This window comes from Pteronotus mesoamericanus, unplaced genomic scaffold (assembly GCF_021234165.1).
Source record: "Pteronotus mesoamericanus isolate MK-2021 breed Mesoamerican mustached bat unplaced genomic scaffold, CSHL_Meso_final scaffold_85, whole genome shotgun sequence".
NCBI lineage: Eukaryota > Metazoa > Chordata > Mammalia > Chiroptera > Mormoopidae > Pteronotus > Pteronotus mesoamericanus.
The window spans coordinates 36,507,517-36,527,232 of NW_026555329.1; the positions used below are offsets into that span (position 1 = coordinate 36,507,517).

The 19,716-nt window shown below is 39.9% G+C and overlaps 1 protein-coding gene across 1 annotated transcript in view; it reads left to right on the forward strand.

Annotated features, from left to right (window-relative positions):
- Positions 1 to 1,390: 1,390 nt before the first annotated feature.
- Positions 1,391 to 19,716, forward strand: part of LHFPL3 (LHFPL tetraspan subfamily member 3) — a 412,058-nt gene continuing 393,732 nt past the window's right edge. Inside the window, exon 1 of the mRNA XM_054564195.1 lies at positions 1,391 to 1,814. Coding sequence (XP_054420170.1) covers positions 1,391 to 1,814 — 424 coding nt within the window. The remainder of the gene's footprint in view (positions 1,815 to 19,716) is intronic.

The window sequence follows — 19,716 nt, forward strand, 5'->3', positions numbered from 1 at the left end:
TCTAATACTCATTCAGAATCAGAAGGAACCAAGCAAGTAACTAATGGGGATAAAAAAAATTGAGTTTGAAAGGCAGGGGCTATTAACAGAGCAATAGAAAGACTGGAAAGAGAGCATATTAAGACGAGGAAAACAGCACAAAAGTGCAGGTATAAAACAACAGTGCCACCTGCAAATGTAAGGAATTGTGTATGGATAATTCAGTCGAAATTACTCTGAAAACAATGCTGGTTACTGGAGCTTTGCATTGTGGGCCAGGGAGAAACACCTGGAAAATCAAAACTATAACCTCTCTTCCTTATTGTACTCTTAGCACCCAGCACAATGAATATTTGTGTAAGAAATGTAACACTGGCCAACCTACCCAATGTTTTCAAACTATTTCAGTGACCCAGTCACTTTCATGCCCCAGAAGTCCCGTTTATGGCAGGATTTGTGGGGAAAGTGACCTGACTGAAGGGAATATATGGGGCATTGCTCTGCAACAGTTCATCTGGCTGCAGAGAAGGGGGAAAACACAAAGAGGAAACCAGCTCAGTTGAGCAGATATGAGACCACCCTTGAGGTATGTCTTTTACAGTGTTGTCTGCCAGCTCCTGCCCAACTTCTCCCGTTCCTGCCTCGCCGACCCGAGGCAACCGAGGAGTTGGCCAGGGGCAGTTCTGTGGTTGTAATGAGGCAGTGTCTCGGGGGCAGTACGTCTGCTCTCCCTTGGCCTCTCTCCCCAGCACCTGCCGCTCTGCCCCGCGCGTCTCTGCAAAGATGCAGAGGTCGAAGCACGTTGCTGTGCGGAGCTGAAATGCTCCCAGATTCCGCCTCGTGCTCCTGGCCCCTAACACCAACCAGGATCCCGGGATCGCCTGCAGGATCCCGGTGGGCGTTCCTGTCTCCTCTTTAGATTCCCCTTCGCCAGCTCCAGGCCTGCCCGCCACGTGAGGGGCGTCCTAGGGCCGCGAGGTCCTCCACGCCCGGGGGCAGCCGTCGGTGCGAACCGGGAGCGAAGGGGGAGGGGCGGAAGGCGCGAAGCACGGTGGGGGTGCCGGAGCTCGGGCGCCACACTGCCCCGCGCGGGATTTGTCGCCTTCAGCTGCAGCAGCTGCAGCGGCGGCGGGAAGAGGGGTGGGGTGGTGAGAAGGGCTGGAGCCCCGGCCGGGAGGGAGGGAGGGAGGAAGGGGGGCCGCGAGGCTGTGCCGGGAGCCGGAGGGGTGCTCGGCGCTCCCCCGCCCTCCTTCCTGAGCGAGGATGCAGACTCTGAAACTGGCGCTGCTGGGCTGAGGCGGCGGCAGGGGAGTTGCAGCGTGAGGCTCCGCGAGTGTGTCTCCTGAGCGCGGAGAGGCGGGGGAGGCGGAGGACCGGGAGGAGGAGGAGGAGAAGGAGAAGGAGGGGGAGAATGCCCGGAGCCGCCGCCGCGATGCTGCCGGCTCAGGAGGCTGCGAAGCTGTACCACACCAACTATGTGCGGAACTCGCGGGCCATCGGCGTGCTGTGGGCCATCTTCACCGTTTGCTTTGCCATCGTCAACGTGGTGTGCTTCATCCAGCCCTACTGGATCGGCGACGGCGTGGACACCCCGCAAGCCGGTTATTTCGGGCTCTTCCACTACTGCATCGGCAACGGCTTCTCCCGGGAGCTGACCTGCAGGGGCAGCTTCACGGACTTCTCCACGCTGCCCTCGGGCGCCTTCAAAGCCGCCTCCTTCTTCATCGGCCTCTCCATGATGCTCATCATCGCCTGCATCATATGCTTTACCCTCTTCTTTTTCTGCAACACGGCGACCGTGTACAAGATCTGTGCCTGGATGCAGCTCACCTCCGGTGAGTGCGCGCTCACCTCCGCGGAGGCGGGGGTCCCCCGGGAGTCCGAGTTGGAGGGGCGGGAGTGGGAGGGACCCCGGCTGGGTGCGCCGCGGGGTGCCGAGCAACTTCATCCGCTTGGGCGTGGGGGTGTGGGTGGCGGGAGCCCTGGGAGGCCGGAAACCCCGGGCTTCCCCAGACCCTGCAGGAGCCTCTTGTCCCAGGGCTTGGAGAACCTCCCAGGTGCGGGGACGCCGCGCAGAGGGACCCGCCGGAGGCAGGGCGGTTGCTGCGCGGAGTCCACTCAGAACTAAAGATGGGCAGAAGCTGCCGCTTCAGGTCGCCTGATGAAGGACTAAGGAGGGACTGACAGCGAGGCGAAAAGCGGATTTGGAGAGGTTGTAGTGGAAGGAGAGTCAGCCTGCTCTGTCCCTGTCTGGGACGGTTTCTGTCATTGGCCCACGAGGAGGGTGGTAGTGGCTGGAGTGAAATTGTTTCTCTCTGTGCCGGGCAGTTATAAAAATTTTATCGTGCATGTGGAAATGAATACATCTTAATTGTTTTGGGCTTGACCCTTTGAAGAAAAATGTAGCTTAGAATGTACCTTAACAACTCCCCGATGTCAAGTCTTCAGTTTGCTTCCTCGAGAGAGCAGAGGTGCTTCCATTCCATCTTTAAACCGAGAGAGGTCTTGAGGGAATCAAGGTCTCATTTATGGGAAGTGGCGTTAGGAAGATGGGCTGAGAGCAAAACCTGTTTCATTAGCATCTCTGATCACTGCTTGCCTGTTGGTGATAGACTGCTGCTGGCTGGATAATATGGAAGTATTTTTTTTCTAAGAATCAAAGTTACTATTAACCCAGAAAGCTTTGGGTGCATTTCCTGGTGGCCATGGGGAATCGTGAAGCAAAACTGACCGCTTTCTCTACCTGCCCTGGAGCTGATTCCCTCTTTGCCAGCCACCCTGGGTGTCCTGCCTGCTAGGTCAGACCCCACTCACCAGCACTTGACACCCTCTTTTTCCAGCATTGTCGGGGTCTTTTTGATTTTATGGATGGTCTCGTGTGGAGGAACAGAAGATGTCTCAAGCAGCCAATTTCTTTCATTTGTGCTTCATTTTATTCGATTGTTTCATATTTCAAAGATGTTCTCTTCAAGATTTTGTAGTTATGCATATACTGTGGAAGGTGTTCTAAGGGTAGGGATTTGATCCCCAAGTTTACCAGAGTGTCCTAGGATGATTAAGTCCTTAAAGGCGCTGGGTGCGAAAGATAAGGTTCATGATCTTATAGCGATAGTTTGATATGAGAAGCTTGTGGGAGACTAAACTAGAATGGAAGTATTTGCTTTGTATTAAGTATGTCTGAGCTGATTTTGATTTGGCGTGAACTGTGGACATGCCCCATGTGAAAGGCAAGGACAGAGCACAAGTAGAGGACCCTGCACCCCACATATCACTGACCTACTGAAATGTAAGAGTTCTTTGCTTTTCCTTCTGTCCTTCCACTCCCAAATTTTTGAAGTCCCCTGCCACACACACACACACACACACACACAATGTTTTTATATATAATGTAAACTTTTATGGTCATTTCACTTGCAGACAAACTTTAAGATTTGGAATAAATTAATGTTATTATATTTGTTCTTGACACTTAATTCTATTTGACTTGGAAGACAATAGGACATTGAGGATGCAGATGTTTTAGAAAAAGAGTTGACCCTGCACAGCTCATTTTAATTTTTCTAAGTTAAATGACCTATTTAGACTGGTGATTCAAATTAGATTGTTTTTCAGAGGTCTGACAGTAATTTGCCAGTGATTTCTCAACAACATATTTCTAAACATTTTATTTTAATGAGATTTTTGTATCTAAACCAAAGTTTTTTTTCTTTAAAAAGAAAGACAACTATCTTTTTAAAAGATATACCAGTCTTGAAGTTAATTCAGACTGCAACTATTACAATATTTTTTTCCTTCCTTATCCTAGAATAGAGTACACAAAAATAATTTATTCTGGGGTAGTAAAATATAATGTTTTGTTTTCACAAATTTTGCATAAATATACTACCTTGTTTCCTATATGTCAATGTAAAATGAGATGATAGCCTTTGTCCTAAAAAAAATGCAAGGGCATTTACTTCATTTTTGGAGCAGTACAGATCATTAAGTTCTAGGCATACTTTTTAAAGCCTTTATTGGCAATTTATCTGGTATTTTATTTCTAGATAAACCGCGGAAATGCATAACTTTATTAATGAAGTCTATGAATTAAAGTGGATAATGACAATGGAGCAACTGAGAATCAAAGTCAATTACATTCACAGATTTTTTTAAAGAAATGGGATACAGAATATATTTCTGCAGAATGTTCACACAACGTGGTTTGGGGAGTTTTGTTTTTAAGTCTCATGACACAACAAGAAATTTAACATACTGTATTGTAAGTTACTTTCAAAGTTTAGTTTCTGACATTTAGACTATTTCTTTTTAATGTTAAGAAGACTTTTCATACTTTTAACCACACCAAGGCCAATCTCAAGTATAATGTGCTAACTATGAAAGATAAGACTTAATGTACCATTTGCTTATTAGAGACTGTTTAACCCTCATTGAAAGTCAAATGATTAACTTGTGTATTTAGTTAACTAGGTATTGTAATATAGTAACTTCATCAGTTAAAGCCATGTAGAATATAAAATCCCATATGAAATGACACAATAAAATGATGAGGCAGGAGATTTTCTTGTGTCGATACAACATCAAGAATTATTCTTTTTATGATTCTGAACAATAAACTAGAAAAAAGTGCTCAGTTTATAGGACCTGGAAATGGTGTTGCTTTTTTATCTAGACGCATGAAGCACATGGATTAACAGTGCTGTTATGAACACCTTCCATCTTCCTCTCGCGCTCCCCTCTAAATCATTATTAATCTCAGTGGAGTGAAACCATAGAATTAGGAGCTAAGAGTCACATCGTTATTGGACATAATCCTATTCTAATGGGTCATGCCTGATATAAAGACTGCAGACATAAAAATAATACATAAAATAAATAACAAAAATCAAAGATGCAAAATTTCCAGATTACAGAGAGACAGCATTTTGAGAAGAGAAGACAGACTTTCTTCTTTCTGTTTGATTTCTCTAACACTAAAGGAAAAGAGGTAGATCTTTAATTGGTTGTGTAGGGCAATAAAGTGCAGATTTAAAAAAAATACTCAGGATGAGAAGAAATTTTGTTGCTCTGGGAACTTGATTTTCTGCTTCCCTGGTTTGGTCTTTAAACAATATTTTAGTCTGTTTCCAAGTCTTATAAAGGTGTTTTGTTTGTTTTACTGACGCTAAGCCTTATCTTGAATTGTTTCCAGAGGATCTTGCTAGCCATTATGTGCCAAAGAAGTCTTTTTCTTTTTTTTAAATAAACAAAAACATTAAATCAGAAATTAAGGGTTTTTTTTGTTTGTTTGTTTTTTAAGACATTTACCATGTACTTCTTGGTCAAAGGCTAAGGGATTACTCACTTTCAGGTGTGAAGAAGGGGCACCTGATCCAGGTTGAATTTCCTTATTCAGAAGAGATAAGGATAGGAGAAGGGATTACATTTGCCAGATCCTTTATATTTTGTTATTCTGAGCATACCAGCAAGAAGGACCACCAAAATGGCAAGGCTCTCTGGCAGGGGTGAAGGGCTGAATTACTAGTCACTTTCCTTGGCCTCCCAGCCTTAGTTTTCTCCAGCTCTTTTTAACCAGCTTGCTGTCTTACATTTTATAACTTTGTCATTTATATGAATAATCACCAGAGATAATAATCATTGCATTTCTTAGCTTGCAAAACTAGTCTTTGTAATGTTATACAATTCTATTTCATAGCACTTTGCTCTTTTTTATATATCTTATCAGTATTTGAGATAAGATGTGCTTGTGTGTTTGTTTGTTTAATGTCTGTCTTCTCTAGAACATTGAAAGTTCCACAAAGCCATGTCTGATTTTCTTCATATAGCATAGAGGTCAAGATCGTGGACAAAGGAATAAAAAGATGTAAATTTGCACGCTGATTCTGACATTTACTGACTCTGTGACCTGAGAAGTTAATCTTGTACTTTAGTCGCTAATCTGAAACGGGGGCATATAGCTGTCCTTACATCAGGAGATTGGTACAAGACAGGCATGGAAACATGGAACAGATTGACAATGACAAGAGGGGATGGGGGTGGGGGATAATGGCGGAAAGAAGGGGAAGAGACTAGACAAAGAACAGGTATGAATGACCCATGGACAACAGCATGGGAACTGACTGCAGGAGTGGGGGGAGGATGGGCGGAGAGGGCAAAGGGGAAAAAATTGGGACAACTGTAATAAAATAACAATAAAAGAGAGAATTAAATAACCTAATGTATATACTGAGAACACTGCCCAGCGCATAGCAAACAAGGACTATTTGAATTTGAGAGTTAGGTTTAGTTACTGTTCTTGTGTTATTATTATTATTGCTCTATCCTGACACACAGTAGTATGTGTATGTCTGGTATGTAGAAGGTATGCTGAGTTAATGCATTTTTGAAAAGTGAATGGTTAATGGGACAAAGAATGAAAGGAGAAAGGAGTGAAATAAAATTTTCCACATGCCATGGTGAGAAGTGAATGCCATATACTTGAAAGCCATACTAGCTCATCTTTCTCATTGGCTGTGGCATCAGCAGCAATCATGCTAGAGGAATTCTTCCAAAATTCTTTGGACAATGGTTATTACTTGACAGCCTAATTCCTTATGGAGTCTTTTTCTGATGCAAATTTTCCCTTATCATTTAATTTCTCATGAAAAAAATTACATTATTCAAAATTGAATTTTTATGTAAGAATCAAAAGATCAGGCTTTTTTTTTTTTTTTTTTTTAAATAAGAACAGGCACCTTGTTCCAGGTTGGCTTTCCTTATATGCCTTCAGGAGCAATCCAGACAGATGAGGATATGTCTTCCAGGTTTCCCATTTTTCCTTTGTGGGCATTGTGGAGATGTGTTCTTCCTTGTCCCACCAGGGAGCCTGCCAGGCCTTATCAGAAGAGTGGCCCTGTGTGTGCAGAGCTATGATGCAGGTGCTCTTAAAAGGTGACAAGACTGGGATTTGCTCAAGGGCAGACTCGGCACTCAGAACCAACACCAGTTCTTACCAATGGCTGGTGCTGAGAAGTGTGAGGAAGCAAGATCTTGCCTCAAAGAGTCTCTTATCCATCCCAAGTTCAGTTATGGAATGACCATAGAGGGGTTTCTCCTCTGCCACAGCATTTTAAGGACTTCCCTAGATTCAGAACAAAGAATGTGTACCCCCAGTGAGGACAGTTTTCATTTTAATTTTCTGTTTTTTTAAATTTTATTTTTTATTTATTTTGAATTTAATCTTTATCGTTTTTTTTTAACATTACATTTTACTTCCCTTATACCCCCTCCCTCTAGCAATCACCACACTGTTGTCCATGTCCATGGGTCCTTTTTCCTTTTTGCTCAATCCCTCCACCCTCTAACCTCCCTGCCCACTAGCTGTCATCCTGCTCTCTAAGTCTGTACTCATTTTCCTTGTTAATTCAGTTTGTTCATTAGATTACACACATGAGCAAAATCATATGGTGTTTGTCTTTCTCTGACTGGCTTATTTCACATGGCATAATGTTCTCCAGGTCCATCAATATTGTTGTAAAGGGTAAAATTTTCTTCTTTTATGGCCAAGTAGTATTCCATTGTGTAAATGTCCCATAATTCTTTCATCCAGTCATCTATTGATGGATACTTGGGCTGCTTCCATATCTTGGTGATTGTAAATAATGCTACAAAGAAAATAGGACATTCTTTCAAATTACTGTTTTGAGTTCCTTTGGATATATTCCCCGAAGTGGGATTGCTGGTTCAAAAGGCAGATCCATTTTTAATTTTTTGAGATATCTCCATACTACTTTCCATAGTGGCTGCACCAGCCTGCATTCCAACCAACAGTGCAAAAGGGTTCCCTTTTCCCCATATCCTCGCCAGCAGTTGTTGTTTGTTGATTTATTGATAATAGCCATTCTGATGGGTATGAGATGGTATCTCATTGTGGTTTTAATTTGCATCTCTCTGATAATTAGTGATATTGATTATCTTTTTGTATGTCTATTAGCCATTTGTATGTCCTTTTTGGAGAAGTGTCTATTCAGGTCCTTTGCCCTATTTTTTAATTGAATTTTTTTTGGTGTTGAGTTTTTAAAATTCTTTATAAATTTTAGATATTAACCCCTTATGAGATATATTGATGAATATGTCCTTCCATTCTGTGGGTTGTCTTTTTATTTTTTTGATGGTTTCCTTTGCTGTGCAAAAACATTTTAGTTTGATGTAGTCCCATTTGTTTATTTTTTTCTTTTGTTTTCCTTGCCTGAGGAGATATAGCAGAAAAAATATTGCTACATGCAATGTCTGAGATTTTGCTGCCTATGTTTTCTCCTAGGATTGTTATGGTTTTGGGTCTAACATTTAAGTCTTTCATCCATTTTGAACTTATTATTGTGTGTTGTGTAAGAAGGTGGTCTAGTTTCATTTCCTGTAGGTATCTGTCCAATTTTCCCAATACCATTTATTTAAAACTCTTTAGTCCATTGTATGTGCTTGCCCCCTCTGTCGAATATTAATTGATTATAAAGGTGTAGGTTTCTGGGCTCTGTATTCTGTTCCATTGATCTGTGTGTCTGTTTTTGTTCCAATACCATGCTGTTTTGATTACTATAGATGTATACTATAGTTTGATATTAGGTAGCATAGTTCCTCTGACTTTATTCCTCTTTCTCAGGATTGCTGTTGCTACACAAAGTCTTTAGTGGTTCCATATAAATTTTTGAAATATTAGTTCTAGTTATGTGAAATATGTTATTGGAATCTTGATTGTGTTGAAACTCTAGATTGCTTTGGGTAGTATGGACATTTTAAAGATGTGAATTCTTCCTATCCACGAACATGGTATGTGCTTCCACTTATTTGTAGCTTCTTCAGTTTCTTTCTTTAGTGTTTTATAATTTTCCAAGTACGAGTCTTTTACATCCTGGTTAAGTTTATTCTTATGTATTTTGTTCTTTTGAAAAAATTGTGAATGGGATTGTTTTATTGATTTTACTTTTTGTTAGTTTGTTATTGGCATATAAAAATGCAACTAATTTCTGGATATTAATTTTGTATCCTGCTACTTTGTTGAATTCATTTATCAGTTGTTTTAGTTTCTTGGTGGAATCTTTGTAGTTCTCTATGTACAAAATCATGTCATCTGTGAATAAAGATGGTTTTACCACTTCCTTTCCAATTTGGATGCCTTTTAGAAAAACAAATGGCAGAATATATAGATATATTTGCAATCTGTGGCTCAGTGCACAACTGAGTGTGCCATGAAAAGATAAACTATATGGAGAGGAGTAGAAAGCACTTTAGAATATACTGATGTGAAGCAAAGACTACTTCAGGAAAATTCTAATTTGCGAGTTTAATAACATGACTAGGAGAGTTTTAAAGTGTAATTTCCATAATATATTGGAAATTTGGGAGTCAATACCAGCTTTAATTATTGTGATTTTTTCCTTATTATGAGTCAACTGGAATTTTTATTAGATATGAGGAAAGACCAAGGAATTGACCTTAATTCTTAACAATAATAAGAAGATAATCACAATGGAAAATAAGATGCTGGTTTATTTAGCAAATAGTAGTGGGTAAATATTTTGATGAGTTAAACATAAACTTGTTATGAATAGTCATTTAAGAGTTCTGGACAAGATGCAGGTGTATGTAAACACGGCTCACCTCTTTGCACACCGTATCAAAATTACAACTCAACTATAGAACAACCATCACTCAGAACCATCAAAAAATCAAGCTGAATGGAAGTACAACTATGGAACTAAAGAAACTACATCCAGCCAGATTGGTAGGAGAGGTGGAAGGGTAGAGACTTGGAGACACAGAACAGGCTGGTCCCGCATTCACATGTGGAGGATAAAAATTCAGGAGGGATATCTCAGGAGCAAGGGATCCTAGCTCCATATTAGGCCTCCCAGCCCAAGGTTCCAGTGCCAAGAAGATAAATTCCCCATAACTTCTGGCTATAAAAACCAGTGGGGATTGAGTCATAACTGCTGAATTCCCAGGCAGATCCTTTTAATGGGCCCACACACAGACTTACTCCCTCTGAGCTCCAGCACCAGGGTAGCAGCTTAAAAGGCACCAGTGGTATATGAGAAGGAACTGAAGTGTCTGGCATCAGGGTGAAAGCTGGAGGACAGCTATCTCCCTGACAAAAAGATCAGAAGAGGCCCTTGTTCCTTTCCTGAGCCCTCCTCCCCAACAGAGCCACAGAGCTGGCAGGTGAGTGCCATATCTGAGACTCTATTGACCAACCTGGCTTAATGGTTTGCCCCACCCTGGTGATTCTTCAGGCTCTGTCCCACCCAATGTACAGGCCCACCCAAGCTGATAACAGTGGCTTTTCTATATGAATGGTTTCTCTGGGCTCATTCTTCACATCTCTCTGAATCCTGCAGACAAACAACAGCAAGCCTCAGCAAGACCCCAGCCCCTATACATCTTGCTAAGTGGCCCTAGGCCTGGCACTAGCATCAGGAAGCCTTGGATCATAGCTTGGCTTTACCAGGAAACCTCCAAGCCCAGCACAAAAAGTAGCCATCTACAGATTGCTTTGTAGCTCAGGCTAGGTGGTCCCAAGCAGAACAGGGGCGGTGGCTGACCTTAGCCTGCACCACCTGGGGAAACTTCAGAGCCTGCACACCCAGTGGACAGCTACAGACCATGTTGTAGCACTACCACTCTAACCCTGCATAGCTGATCCTCCACATAAGGCAGAGGTTGGTGGTAAGTAGTCACAGCCAGCCCTTGCAACAGACTGACTGGATAAGTCCCTCCCATTGACCTGCTAACAACAATCAAGGCCCAACTATAAAAGGAGGATGTACTCAACTTACATGGAGGGCACACCTCGAATACCAGCTTGGGTAATAGGGGCGGCTGTGCCACCCCTCATACATAGAAACATAGGGAGGCTCTCAAAATGAGGAGGCAAGGAAACATGGCTCAAATGAAAGAACAGATCAAAACTCCAGAAAAAGAACAAAACAAACTGGAAATAAGCAATCTATCAGATGTAGAGTTCAAAACACTGGTTATAAGGATGCTCAAGTAATTTGGTGAGTACCCCAACAGCATAAAAAAGATACAGTCAGAAATGAAGGAAACACTAATTGAAATAAAGAACAATTTACAGGGAAACAACAGTAGAGTGGATGAAGCTGAGAATCAAATCAATGATTTGGAACATCAGGGAGCAAAAAACAACCAACCAGAACAACAAGAAGAAAAAAGAATTAAAAAAATGATGGTAGTATAAGGAGCCTCTGAGACAACTTCAAGCGTACCAACATTGGCATCATAGGGGTGACAGTAGGAGAAGAGAAACAGCAAGAAATTGGAAATCTATTTAAAAAAATATTGAAAGAAAACTTTCCTAATTTAGAGAAGAAAAGAGACATGCAAGTCCAGAAAGCACAGAGAGTCTCAGACAAGATGGACACAAAGACACCCACACCAAAACACATCATAATTACAATGCCAAAGGTTAAAAATAAAGAATCTCAAAAGTAGCCAGAGAAAAGCAGTTAGTTAGTTATAGGGGAGTTCCCATAAGACTGTCTGCTGATTTCTCAAAAGAAACTTTGCAGGCTAGAAGGGATTGACAAGAAATATTCAAAGTCATGAAAAGCAGAGACCTACAGCCAAGATTGCTCTACACAGAAAAGGTATCATTTAGAATTGAAGGGCAGATAAAGAGCTTCTCAGACAAGAGAAAACTAAGGGAGTTCATCACCACCAAACCATTATTATATGAAATGTTAAAGAGACTTATTTAAGAAAAATAAGATCAAAGCTATGAACAATAAAATGGCAGTAAATACGTATCTATCAACAACTGAATCTAAAAAACAAATGAAGCAAAGAAGAACAACAAAAGAGACAGAATCATGGATACAGAGAGCATTTTGATGGTTGCTGGGTGGATGGGGGTTTAGGGGAATGTGTGAAGAGATGAAGGGATTAAAAAGTACAAACTCGTAATTACAGCATCTCTATGGGGATGTAAAGTACAGTATAGGAAATGGAGAAGACAAAAAACTTATCATTATGACCCATGACATGGACTACGATGTGGGGATTGCCTGAGGGAGCTGGTGGTGCTAGGTGGAGGCAGGCAAATGGGGAAAATTGGGACTATAATATCATAATCATTGAGATATAATTAAATTAAAAATACAAATAAATAAATAGCTCTTCATGGGGATGATGCTCCCTCCAAGCTCCCAGCTCAAATAAGCCTTTCTCTCCATGCAGCTGAGAATTGTGGCAGCCACTTCCCTCTACCAAGGACAATAGCAGGTACACAGTTTATTACTCAGTGAATGTCCCACTTGTGATGGGATGGGATGTCATGTTCTCCAGCTTCAAGATAAAGACAACTACCCTTCATGGGATGGAGGTGGGAGGGTGGCAGAAACAGCTGGGGCTTCACCCACTGCTGGAGGGGCAGATGGCCCGCCTGTAGAGCAAATCCCATTTCTGAGCTCTGGATTCTTGGACCCTGACGTGCCTCCCCTGCCAGCTGGCCATCATTCCACAGTCAGATTTCTTCTTTTTTTTAAAAAAAAATCTTTTGTTATAAGATATAAAGAAAAATGAGGTACCTTAAGTCTTAGGAGTCATTGACCCTTTAATCTGAATTAGCATCCTCTATTTCACCACGGGCATATTTGGATGATGCAAGGGGAGGGAAGAAGCTAACAGAGTATCCATGGCCACAGAGGAAAGGCAGATGGAAAAGGAACCAGTCCTCATTTGGACCAGTCCCTGGTTTGACCTCACAACTCTCTGGAGGTCCATGAAGTTGTCTGAAGGCCCCAGAGCCACCCAAGACACAGTGTGCTTACTGCATGCAGTTGATCAACAAACACATGCCCACCATCTTTCAAATGCTAGGTTCTGAGTTACCTCCTAGCACAAAGCCCTGAGTAACACAAGGAAGTCTCCAGACCCCAGTGGTCCTCAACCTGCACTAGGGTATATGCTAACACTTGCCAAGTGGGCAGGGCCAGTGGAGGACATGACATTTGAGCTGAGACCTGGGGAGGAGACAGAAGGAGACCAAAAGAAACAACATGATGACTGAGTGGGGCACTTAAGACATGATGTGGTGCAGATTAGGTAACACTCCCCCACCATACCCCGAGGGAGTATTTCCTTCGTCCCTGTGAGCCAGGCAGGGGCTGGTGAGGAAGCAGCTCCTAGAACCACGCACCTCTCTTTGAGATCCTGGGGATGCAACAGTTCTCACTAGACTCTACCATAAAAGCAGAGCTGAGGCTCCGCTACATCATGGATCACATGCACCTGGGAGGATGCCTGGATCCAGAAAGATGATGCCACCTCCTGTATGCAAGCTGGAGCTGCACCCCATGAAGAACACTCAGTGAGCTGCTGGGGCTGGAACCTGCAAAGCAGACACTAACACAGAACCAGAGCCACCATGGGAAGGACCCCTGAAACCATGCCAACAGCTGGGAAACCCAGGGTTCTGAATGCAGGGAGAAGGTGACTTCCAGGGTTTTGAGGGCAGCTGGGTCTCCAGGCTGGCTGGGAGGGAGGCCTATGATTTTTCTGAGAAACCCATTGATTCCTGTGAATAACCCACTGAGCACTTATCAACCTGAAAGCACATCTTAGTGGAAGCTCGGAAAATTGGATTCATTGCAAAGCTCATTAAAATTTAAGTTCCCATAAAAAAATAAAGAAAAAAGTAATTGAGGCATTTTAAAAAAAGAAATAAAAACCTCTTCCGGAGTCCTAAATGTTCAACTAACTAATAGCGTGCAGCTCTCAAATTATAGCCACGATTCTGTAGCACTCCTACTGGGTCCTTGTACCATTCATTAGTTAAACTGTCCTAACTATAATCTTGAGCACATTTCTCATCTCTTTTCCTAAAGTAAAACAGAAAAATGAGTGGCTTTCAGGAGGAAAATAAATCATTTTTTGATCAATTTGGATATGAACTTTTTTGAACTTCTATTGGACAATGTGAAAGAAGAAAGCAAACCTTTCTGAAATATAGTTGGCCTGGAATTGCCAAATGGATCTTGCATACCTGGATTCTTACATCTCCAGCCTAATGAAAGCAGGTCTGCATTGCAGCAGGATAGGGACTGTATGTATGTGTTTCATAGGAGGAGAGATCTTAAATGATAAGCTGAGTGAAGTGAGTCTAATTGCATGAAATTTTGAGATTATGGCTTATCAATTCAAGAGCTAGTGGAAGAGTAATGAATGGCAGTAAAATGAATGATAAATAATTGCCTATCAGAAGAGAGGTCTTAGCTGAGAATCAGACATGCAGAACTTAACCAATCAAGTGTTCTCCATATTCTTTGCCCTATTAAAAAAACAGCAGCAGACAGGAGTTTGAAGGGAACTCAACTTTAGCTTTAGTACAGAATGCATCACAGGGCTATTTATTGAAGTGTCTAGAGACTATTTATGGATATAGTGTGTGAGGGGGTGCTCTGCACATCCCTTCTTTGGTTTCAGTGAAGATCAGGAGTGAGGCTGCAAAGTCGAAATGGAAAATGTGTGTACCATTATTGTGAAAAGACTCAGTATTTGAAAAACAGGCAAGCATATCCAGCTGTGAGGAATGACAGGGATTAGAAGGGTGCCACCAAAAATAAATGAAGTATGAATAAAAAAGACTCGAAGAAATTCAAGCCTATGGAATTTGATAATATCAAAAGCTTGTTGAATTTGATATAATCAATGGCTTAAAAGTGTATTTACACAAAACAAGCAGAGAGCCAGAATATGCATTACAGTGCAGAGCTATGTGCAAATCCCAATTACCAAGAAAGAAAAGTTATGATTCCATCCCCTTCTTCTATATAGGGATTTACAATGGATTCTAAGATCAAGGTATTCAAAGGAAAAGATGTTTGAACTTCTTGAATGGCATATAAGAATATAGGGAAGTATTAAAATAAACCAACCTACAAAAGAAAAGATCATTGTAAAATTCAATAAAATGCATGTTATTGTTTCTCTTTGAAAACCTGAAACAATCTCATTCACAATTGCTTCAAAAAGAATAAAATACCTAGGAATAAATCTAACCAAGGATATAAATGACCTGTACTCAGGAAATTATAAGACACTGAAGAAAGAAATTGAAGAAGATACAAGTAAATGGAAGCATATACCGAGTTCATGGATAGGAAGAATTAATATCATTAAAATGTCCATACTACCCAAAGCAACCTACAGATTCAACACAATTCACCTCAAAATACCAATGACATATTTCACAGGACTAGAACAAATATTTCAAAAATTTATATGGAAATACTAATGGCCTTGCGTAGCAACAGCAATCCTGAGAAAGAAGAGCAAAGTTGGAGGAATCACTCTACCTAATATCAAACTATACTATACATCCATAGTAATCAAGACAGCATGGTACTGGCATAAAAAACAGACACATAGATCGATGGAACAGAGTAGAGAGCCCAGAAATAAACCCACACCTTTACAGTCAATTAATATTTGACAGAGGAAGTAAACACATACAATGGACAAAAGTAGTTTATTCAATAAAAGGTGTTGGGAAAATTAGATAGATACATGCAGAAAATGAAACTAGACCACCTTCTTACACCACACACAATAATAAATTAAAAATGGATGAAAGACTTAAATATTAGACCCAAAACCATAAAAATCCTAGGAGAAAAAATAGGCAGCAAACTCTCAGACATTGCTTATAATAATATTTTTTTCTGATATGTCTCCTGAGGCAAGGGAAATAAAAGAAAAAATAAACAAATGGAACTACATCAAACTAAAATGTTTTTGCACAGCAAAGGAAACCATCAACAAAATAAAAAGACAACCCACAGAGTAAGAGAACATATTCATTGATATGTCTGATAAGGGGTTATTAATATCCAAAATCTATAAAGAACTTAACAAAACTCAACAGCAAAAAACAGCCCAATTAAAAAATGCGGCAAAAGACCTGAGTAGACACTTCTCCAAAGAAGGCATAAAATGGCCAAAGACATATGAAAAGATGTTCAATGTCACTAATCATCAGAGAAATGCAAATTAAAACCACAGTGTGATACCATCTCACATCTGTCAGAATGGCTATTATCAATGAATCAACAAACAGCAAGTGCATGCAAGGATGTGAAGAAAGGGGAACCCTCTTACATTGTTGGTAGGAATGCAGACTGGTGCAGCCATTATGGCAAGCAGTATGGAGATACCTCAAAAAATTAAAAATGAATCTGCTTTTTGACCCAGCAATTCTATTTCTGGAAATTTATCCGAGGAAACCCAAAACACCCTTATGTTCATTGCAGAATTATTTCTGGTAGTCAAATTTGAAAGTAGCCCAAATTCCCATCAGTAGTTCAGTGGATAAACAACTCTGGGGCATTTATACAATGGAATACTATTTGGCCATAAGAAAGGAAGAAAAGTTTACCCTTTGTGACAGTGTGGGTGGACGTAGAGAACATCACACTAAGTGAAACAAACCAGTCAGAGAAAGACAAATTCCGTATGATTTCACTCACATGTGGAATCTAATGAACAAATTGAACCAACCAGCAAAAATAGAGACAGACTCCCAGTTAGAGAGCAGGATGACAGCCAAGGGGGCGGGGAGGTTAGGGAGTGGAGGAACTGAGCAAAAAGGAGAAAGGACTCATGGACATGGACAGCAGTGTGGTGATTTTGGGGGATGATGGGGTGGAGGTGGAGGAGGATATAAGGCAGATAAATGATAAAAATAAATTTAAAAATAAGAAAAATTTAGTTACGAATTGTGAAGCTAAATTGATTTGTATAGTTCCTTCAATGGGGAAAGGGAACTTAACTAGGGTGAATATATTTACAGAGCATTTTTAGAACATGTATAGTATGGACCAGATTAATTGAATTTAAGATTCAGATGATTAATAACCAGCAATATTGTGGATCTGTGTAATACCAAATATTATTTAATTGAATATTTACATTTTAACCAGTTATCTGGACAAACTGTAGTACTGACTAGTTGGCATCTTTTTAAAACCTTCATTGGGAAAGGAATGCTACACTGCAGTGTTTTACAAATATGGTTGGTGACACTTTGATGGGTCAGGATATCAATTTAGTATGTAATGATCAGTTTAGTTTAAACTTGGTTTAAAACAGAATAGAAAATATGAAAGCAGTACAGATACAAAGGGTTTATTAAACCTGTATTTCCTAAAGTACTTCCATATGTATGTTTTGGACCACATTGCAATGTACCATGTAGTACTTACTGTGGGCTGAAGTCCAAACATTTGAAACACGCTATTCCAGAAAAGTGTTAATATAGTATGAATTTGAAAAAATAATATTCTATTTTCTGGAAAATTGTGAAAGTTTTGCACCAATTCAGAAGTAATTTTATATTAGAAGGTAGGATAAGTAAAATATAGTTAACCTAAGCAATTTGAGACTTTTTTTTGCTTTGCTTTTCTCACCTCCATTATAATGTACCCCAATTAGATTATGGGTTGGTAGAAAATAAGAATTATCTTTCCAGATTGATTTCACTGGCCATTCATGCTATAAAAATGTCATGGTCCACCTCCAGCAACAATCTAGCTAGCTTAGCTAAGCAAACATTTAAACAATTGTACCTAACCAGTGCCAAATGGATATAGACTCACGTATGTTTAGAAGTTCGATGGATATTGAAACTTATTTATAAATATTAATGGTAAATACTTACTATTGAGTAACAACTATTTGCAAAAAAGTTTAGTTTAGTATATTTAATCATCACAAAAATCCTCCAGATTCAATAGTTTAATACCCATTTTTGCAATGAAGAAACTGAGGCTTAAAAATTGTTCACAGTTACAGAGCCAGTAAGTGGTTTGAGCTTAAATTGGACTCTCCCACTCCCCTGTAGCATAGCAACTTGGAGTGTTGCCAAAATCACACCTTGGAAAATTGAGACTAACAGTCTGATTCTGAGTGTGGTACTATTTCTACCACTTTTTTTTTTGCCTCCCATCTTAATGTTCATTTGTTTAGTGTAAGTCTTCAATATGCACTTTTACAATTCTGTATCAACATGAAGGGAAGGAACTGCTACTTACAGGGAAAATAATTATTTCCATGTTTACCATATCTGTTTACCAGATCCTTCTTCAAGCATGTTTAGGTATGACAAAGTACTCCTCATCCTGTCCTTTCATTTCCTGAACCTAGAGCCTGGGTGGTTCTTTGCTCACACCGTCTCCTTGATTTTATCTCTGATCTCATTGTTATCACTCTTTGACTGTAATTCCTACAGGATAAGGGCATGTGTCAGCATTACTGGCTCTGTATCATGTGTTCCTCCCTTGAATCAAATGCAGAAACGTTCTTAAAAATTTGCTTATTGGTTGTGGTGGTGCAAATGGTGCCAGTGGATAGGATCGCCAAGGCACAGACATAATCCCAGAGAGGGTACTAATAGATTTGGCAGCTTCTGGAGGCATCAGAGATGGGAAGTAGTTGTAAGATTTGCATATCGACTTGCCACTTATTGTGTGGATGACATTTGGGCCAGTTATTTAATTACTCTTGAGTTTTCATTTTTTTATGTTATTTTTCTAAGTTTTATGTAATTGTATTCCAGATACATACAAAGAGATTGCAAGTTATAGACAGTAAAAATATATCATCTGCTAGCCAAGTGCTGGTAAGCATTTTACCAACAAAGAAAATGTTAAGAATATCATCAAAAACAGGGTTAAATTAAAGCAGAAGGCATAGGGTATAATCCTAGACAAACTGATAGGTATGCAGAGTTAGATTTCCTCTATATAATGACTTTAAATAAAAATACCTGTCCCTGTGTTCTTAGGATTATTGAATAATCTATGCAAAACACTTAAAAGTGGACTTAACACATAGTAAGCACTCAATAAGTGTTAGGTATGGTTACTCTTATTATTACTGCTGCTACTATTAAAGAGAGCAGGGCTGGAGGCATGGTTAGTATTCATAAAATTTAGTAGATAAAGTTTTGATTAAACTCACAATGCACAGTTTAAAGGGTGATTCATAACTTGTATGTGCCATACTTACCTTGTTCTGAGGATCAAGAAAGAAAATGGCTGTGAAATCCTTTTAGAAACTGCACTGTATTATATAAATGTCATTGTGATTCCTATAATGGACATTGTACATTACTAACAAACACCATATTCAGTGGAGAGTTTAATTATGTATTAACAGGGTCTAGCTCTTTGATTTTTTTTGTGTCTAGAGTAATGACTCAAACTAGCAAGAATGTACTTTAGAGATAATTTAACTTAATTTTTTAAAAGTATATTTTATTGATAAATTTTAAGTCTTTGATAATTTCAACTGAACAGACTTGAAAAAAAAAAGCCACATTTTAAAGCATAGTGAACCAATCTTTTGATTATGTTAAGACCTAAGCACTTAGTCATTCTTAAATTCTCCCAAGTGATAGAGAAATGCCCGAATTATTTCTTCTTCACAGTTATCAAAAGCAAAATGGAACATTCCCAATCTGTAATAACATCATGTAACAACAGGAACAAATCTGAAGCAACATTTTTTTCTAACTATTTTAAATATAGCTGTAATGTTTTGAAAATTTTTTTCTCAATATTATATCTGCGAATCTTTATTTTTCTTCCTAAGCAAAGGAAGTAATGATTTAAGTTTCTCCAATTTAGGCTCAAATGATGATTATATTGCTGATTTTCATTAGCATGTTAATTCCTTGTATTTCTTTAG